The sequence below is a fragment of the Anopheles coustani genome, chromosome 2, assembly GCF_943734705.1.
Source record: "Anopheles coustani chromosome 2, idAnoCousDA_361_x.2, whole genome shotgun sequence".
NCBI classification, from domain to species: Eukaryota; Metazoa; Arthropoda; class Insecta; order Diptera; family Culicidae; genus Anopheles; species Anopheles coustani.
The window spans coordinates 14,481,184-14,487,993 of NC_071289.1; the positions used below are offsets into that span (position 1 = coordinate 14,481,184).

The 6,810-nt window shown below is 45.1% G+C and overlaps 1 protein-coding gene across 1 annotated transcript; it reads right to left on the reverse strand.

The window, feature by feature from the left end:
- Positions 1–5,659: 5,659 nt before the first annotated feature.
- Positions 5,660–6,664, reverse strand: LOC131264369 (protein cornichon homolog 4). The gene is made up of 3 exons (XM_058266672.1): positions 6,525–6,664; positions 6,110–6,432; positions 5,660–6,043 (listed from the first exon to the last, which is right to left on the reverse strand). Exons 1-3 carry the CDS (start codon positions 6,597–6,599, stop codon positions 5,971–5,973), a joined length of 471 nt encoding a protein of 156 aa, XP_058122655.1. The 5' UTR covers positions 6,600–6,664; the 3' UTR covers positions 5,660–5,970.
- Positions 6,665–6,810: the final 146 nt, after the last annotated feature.

Sequence of the window (6,810 nt, forward strand, 5' to 3'; positions counted from 1 at the left end):
GTACGACGCAGCGTGCGCACGTTGAATGCAACTATGCCAGAGGTCAGCAGCATCTTCTCGGGAGTGCCAAGAAGATGGTCGGTCAGATCGCAACACCTGCCGCCACGCGAAGGTAGTGTGCGCGCTTGTGTCAGAGGAAAGAGCAGCGCCAAAGAGGTGGACCCCTTTACCCACGTCAGAGTGGTTTTGGTTTGTTTGTTGATTCTAAGCGTCTGGAACCAACCTTACGCTCAGGAAATGGGCTGGTTCTTTTTTTTATGGGTAATGGGAGTAATTTATGGAAACAAATCAACGCTACTTTATGGATCCTTACGGGGAAATCAGGTGAAGACTACTACAGGAAAGCGGTATCTTTAAAGATTGTACTCAACCTTACACAAGTTTGGAAGAAATGATTTTGTTTCATTTAATAAATGTCTGAAGCAAAATTTAGAGAACTGTTTTACCATTTTAAAATATATATTGTTCCATGTAGAATTTACAACAACACCTAATCTATTTTGAAATTCATTGAAAAAGTGATTTCAAACAAAACTATGATTTAAATCATTCAATTTTTTCATCATGATTTTTTCTAGGAACCTCCTGATTTCTGCCATCCTTCTTGATTTATCCATAAAGAAGTTCCTTCTAGGAAACAGTTTAATATTTTAGAAAAACACGAAGTGAATGATTTAACAACTTAAAAAAAACCCTTTTCTCTGTCCAAGAACCTCTCGCAAGGACGAACGGGACTAAAGCGTTGTCTTTCTTTGTTGGAGGAATGTTGCATCCATTTTATCCGCCCTAAGCCGGCTTCATACACTATTCATGCAATGCAAATAGTGAAAACGGGCTGCCACCGGAAGGCGGAAAGGGTTGCATATCGGAAGCGAAGTGGGGCTATCCACCGAAACGGATGCACACTTTGACGAGTGGAAACTTTTCAGTTGGCATTTTCCACCCCCACGCACCCATACCAACACAAAAGGTCCGCGTTTTTGCTGGAGGTGTTGTTAGGGGGGTGTTTGAACAAATATTTAACATTGCCAGAGGTGATGAATGCTGCAGGTGGCAACATTTTAACATGATTATTAGCAAACTGTTCGTTCTCCGGCCGTAGCCTTATGTGTTGATTTTTAAGGTCGAAAAGTCTCGCCAAGATGGGTTATTTCACTTACCCCGTGTTTTGGGCAACAAACATATTCGATCGTTTTTCCACTGAGGATTGAGTTTCACTTTTGCTTCTGCTTTACTTTTTTTACCAACTAAATGTTTAGCTTCACAATGTTTTCCTCAAACCATTTTCTTCTGTTTCAGATTGTTGTACCGAATAAATTTTGGAATTTTCCGCTTAGCTATTTACGAGTTCAAGAGTAACAAATGAAAATCATCGCCTACTACAAACCGATTATGCTCAAACAGGTGCAGTTATTATTTCTGTGAATCACAAAAATTACTGAAAACATTTTCACGAAAATACATATAGATTCACTAATTAATTTAAAATAATGTAAGACAAGAATTGCTGAAGAGCTTTGAAAGTGTGATTGTCTAGACAATCTGATACTTATGCCAAAATTGGTACGTTGGGTTTTCGTGGGGATTCAGGTAGCAAAAATTAGGAAAACTACGCAAACGCACCAAAACCACATGATGCTTCTAAAGTTAAACTGCCCTGCCCAAAAACTCAATCACACCAAACGAAAGCCCTAGCACACCGCACAACAAAAACACAACAAACACCGCATCACTAGCACGACGGACAGGAAAAACTGACCTAGGCTGACTAGATGATGATAGATGAGGGCTGGACCGTATCGCGTTTCGAACGACGAGCAAGTTGCCGCTCGGCGCCTACTATACCTTTTCTTTTCTAGGTGTCGCGTAACCATCACCACCAGCCTTTTCTTGTTTACTACTTCGATAGTGCACTGACACGTCCCCCCCGGGGGGAAACGTCCCTGGACCGAAAGTGGCAAGGCAAATCGGGAAAGCGGAAATGTGTAGCACAAAGCACGTCGTACTCACGCGGCTGGGAGGGACGGGTTTCGTTTGGTTTTTAGCTCAGCTCCACCGGAGGATGCTGTGTGGGCCGCTGCTGTAGGCAACTCGTGTCCGCTCGTGTGCCCGACCCAGTGATGAATGTCGAACGGGTCCGCCACGAAAACGTCTACGTACACGCCACGGGCTCCACCAAACCGAGCCCCAAAACACCACGCCAGAGTGACGGAGCGCACTCTGCTTTCTCACCGAATACACCACATTGTGCTCACGTGAGAGCAATCAAGCAGCGTGAGATGAATCCCATCGCCGCCCCAACGGTGGAGCACTTTCTCCACGGCAAGTTCGCGCGGTTTGGAGCCAAAACTCTTGGAGTAAACACGCGTCGAAGGCGCCTCTCTTGTGGGGATCACTAGCTCGGGCTCCCCCCATTTTTATCTCGAGACGCCACGAGCTCTCGCTCCCTTCTCGCGGATGAGACACGCGGCACGCACATACACAAGCCTACAGGCACACGCAGTCTCGCGGGCCTCGCGTGCCTCTTCCGCTCGTTTGGGGCCCACTGTGCGCCATCTCGTACGTTTCCATCGCCAGCTCAAAACTCTTTGAGGCGGACGGTCGTCGGTTCGGAACAGAAACCAGGACACCGTCGCTGATGGACCGCAGATGGCCCTCAGCAAAAACAAAACACCAACAACGAAATAAAGGAAGGAACCGCGCACCGTTCCGAAAAGAACACATCAAACGGGGAGTAGTAATGTAACTTCGTGGTTGTAAAGATAATGGCAATATCATAGCTCAGACGCCGTGTCATGCGTGTATACGCCATGCAGTATTCTTTTTGTGCTTACGCCGCCGTTGCTTCGTGTACACCTTCGGATGTTGGTTCCACGTACGCAAACATCGTGCCCCACATGGGGTACACCTGGGAGAGGGTGATGAAGGTCGTGTGCGAGTTTGTGTTGTTGTTGTTGTTGTTGCTGTTGTTACTGCTGCTGTATGAACTTCCCATCTTAAACCCTTTGCGATCACCTTCCGAAAGTTGGTGGGGGGTTTCGGTGCCGGGGGTGATACATCTGCATCATCCCCAAACGGTCACGACCGCCAATGCCACCCTCCTGCCCAGCGTGTTTATTTTTATTTATTGTCTGCTCCGCTATCTCCCTCTCTCTCACGTTCAATCTCACTCCCTATCTCTCTTCCCGAGGAGTGTTCCTTATGCTCTCCGCTGATAAGCGCAACGGTAAAAACATCCCATCATAGTAATTTATGTTTGTATGCATTTCGTTTCCCCCGGCCAGAGTGGGTAAACGGCCAGTGTGTCCATCTTCTAACGATGTCCACGAAATCAGTTCCCGCTTTTGCGTGTCGTTTGCGTTCACTTAACAAAATACCATAAACACTACGTGACGCACTCTTGAACCGCACATCGCTTCCTATTTGCCGCAGTTCGTGGTTTTGTGTGGTTTTCTTCATCTTCTCGCGTTTTCCATTGACTGGCAGCACTTTGCACTTGTTTACACGTTTACGCGTCACAAATAAACTGATGCATAACGTCGCGCGAAACCGTTTCATAACGTTTGTTTGCTCTCCTTCGTACGGTCCAAACCGGGTGCGCACATACACAAACACACACACAAACACACACGGACGGTAACTCCAGAGGCTGGCACACACATGTTGGCGGTGGGAAATAAAAATAAAAACTAACTTTGCGCACGCTTTTCTTTTTCTCCCCCCTCCCTTCTTAGGCGATTTTCTTGACCGAATGGCCGGATGATCTCTACGCGGTTCATGTAAGCTTTACGTTGCCGTGCTTGCCACTCCACCCCCGATAGGGTAAGGCGATAAGGGTTGATAAGGCTGATAGGACAGCTCGCGATGAGCGGAGTAGCATCGAATCGAGTCGGAATCAAATCGAAACCGCAGCATCCTTGAGAATTCCGTCAAGGCCAAGGGTTGCTATGATTTATTCTTTCTCACACTCTTTTACCGCTGGTTTTGCTATACGTGCATTCACCAAATGGTACGGGAAACTTGTTTTGCATCAACCGTAAATAAAGCATCACCGGATTCGCAGGGAACGCGGTGTGTGGGTGGGAAACGAAGCAACAACGAACAACTTTTGACCGACAAGATTTAGATAAGCGCACGGTGATGGTTTTACCAGTACAACGCCTCACCTTTTCGTTTGTGGTACCACTTGCTGCGAGGGAAGATTTTTGTGTTGCCAATAGCTAACGGTTTGCGTCATTTTCCACCGTTCCACCGTTTTTGGTACACAAACGCGACCGCTCCGCGAAGTTCCGCGTGTATGCAATGCCTTGGCAATGCGATCTCCCTTCCAATAAAACCCAACACTGGCCCGTGCGCTTACGGTACTTTAACCCGTAGCCCCCGTAGTTTTTGCTCCCTGCTGGTAATGTTTTACAGCGGTTCCAATTACCAAACTACACACACACACACACATACACACACACTTTGCGGACGTACTTATTGTTTTCTGATCCCGAATTCGCATTTGATGAGCAGGACACGCAGGTCACGTACATACGCCCCAAAGCGACGCCCCAAGAAAAGGTGTGTAACCACAACAGAGCGACTGTCGACACCACCCAGAGACGGTAGGCGGCACGCACTACAACCACATGACCACACGACCAAGGCGACCACACTGAACTGAGCGAAACCGTGGAGCTGACCCGACACACGGCAGGCAAGCTCGCCGATGTTAAGCTCCCGGATGTCAACCTCCCCAACGACTGGGGGTTGGTTTTGGGTTTTCTCCAAGAGATACCCTTCCCAGAGAGGGAGATTGGGACAGAGAGAGCGCGTGCAGGCGCGTGGTGGAGCTGATCTTTGGAGCAACGTGAGAAGTTTACAGACGGACCCTTGCTTAAACCCTTGGGTCGGCTGGTTCGGTTGAGAAGATGAGAGAGATGGCTGAAGAGTTGAGATTGCTCGATAAGAGATTCCCAAAACATAAGATGAGAGATGTACCCCTAGACCGGGGCACAGTGGGCATTGGTCGGGATGTTTGTCCGTATATCATCTTACGATACGAAATTCATACTTTGAACTCCAAAACAAAATTACGAAAAACAGCTGAAATTTTAAATTTTTGATTCCGATCAGTTTTTGAGATACGATTTGATGGATGCTACAAAAGCGTTAAAAGAAATGTTTGAAATTGATTAAAACATTAAAAACTCACAAACCAAAGTTTATACAAATTGAATTCAACAACTTTAAAAAATAAAGTTTTTTACATTTTCTTACAGAGGCGCGAATTGTAAAGTATTTTTTTGTTTGCCTTCATGACAACTTCTAAGCTACTAGGCGCCTCCACCGCTAAGCCCCCTTTTAGTAGGTTACCTACCAGGCGGCTCCATCGAAGAAAAATAAAATGTTTTTTGTCATTTAGTACTACATCGTCATGCAGAAGAATCAAATCCCGGATTCAAATCCACGATATCTGTGGGCAAATTTCCATTGCGCCAAGAGCATTACCCTTTTTTATTTCCATGGTTGGCAATCAACTTTCATACTGCCATTTTGGAATTATGGTTGTCCAGATGGTCCAGAGGTAGTAATATGATAAAAATCAAATGATATCTTTATACGGATTAATGCATTTTTTATTTTTTTTATATAAATAATACCAAAGGCAACGTGAATGAAAGCTTATATCAAACTGTCGATGGTGTTTTTTTTTATTTTCCTTTGTATTGTTATGGGTTTGTCATTACATACCTAAAAAGGAGTATTTGGAAATCTTTGGCTAGCAGTGGAAGTGCTTGACACAAAATCATGCATGACTATTCTAAATGCTACAAAACCCTCCACTTTTTCCCTACATTCCTTTTTGGAAATTCAATTGTAGTTGATAAGTTATCAAATGAAATCCGAAGCAAAATCAACGCACTATTCGAGAAGTTTTTGTTGGTTTTTGAGCAAAACATATCCTTCCGTGTATGGATAGCGTATCTAGAACTCGGTAATGATTTCCTCCTCTTCGTGTCGTCTAATGGGGTCTCCCTTTAGTAAGGCGATTATCATACTGCAAAATAGAGAAAGGTGAAGTTAAAGTTTAATAGTTTTACCATTTAGCCCGGACGTTACTTACCAGTACAGATAGACAAAGAAGATAATCAAATAGAAGCCCAATCCAATCATTGTGTCTCGCAGGTGCTTTTTCACCATCCCCCGATTATGGATTTCCGCCGGATCGTACACACCGATGTTGCCCGGCGGCACCTTGTACTGTTCGTACAGCAACCATCCTACCATTGGCAGATTGAACAGACATAGGATCCAATTGCCGTGAATGAGTAGCACAAATACCAGAAATGCGTGACCCGCCAGTTTTGGGATGGACCAGAAGTTGAGCTTCGAACAGCATTGTTGTGCGTTTAGATAATCACATTCTAGATCGGATAGTATTATCAGCTGCGAAGGTAAAATGATGTTAAGGAAACGTTCTGCTCCAGCCCAGGAGAATGGTACAATCGGATAAGATGATGTGTTTTATAAAAGGATACAAAGTAAATGAGCAGAAACAGAATAGCGCCCGTGATGAGCAACGCTATCCCGAATACCAATGTTTCCGGAAACATTTTTCCGTCGTTTTTCCTACGCGGGCACCTAGTTAATGGAATCTACTGTACTGTACCGAGCTGTTCGACGCTAAACCGAATGTTTTTCATTCATGTTTTGCATAAAAATACTTTTATGGTAGCAAATTTTCACTGCATGTTGTTGGGCACCGTACGCAAACCAGTTTGACAGATAAACAACTTGGATACCGGAAGAAAACAAGGGGTACAT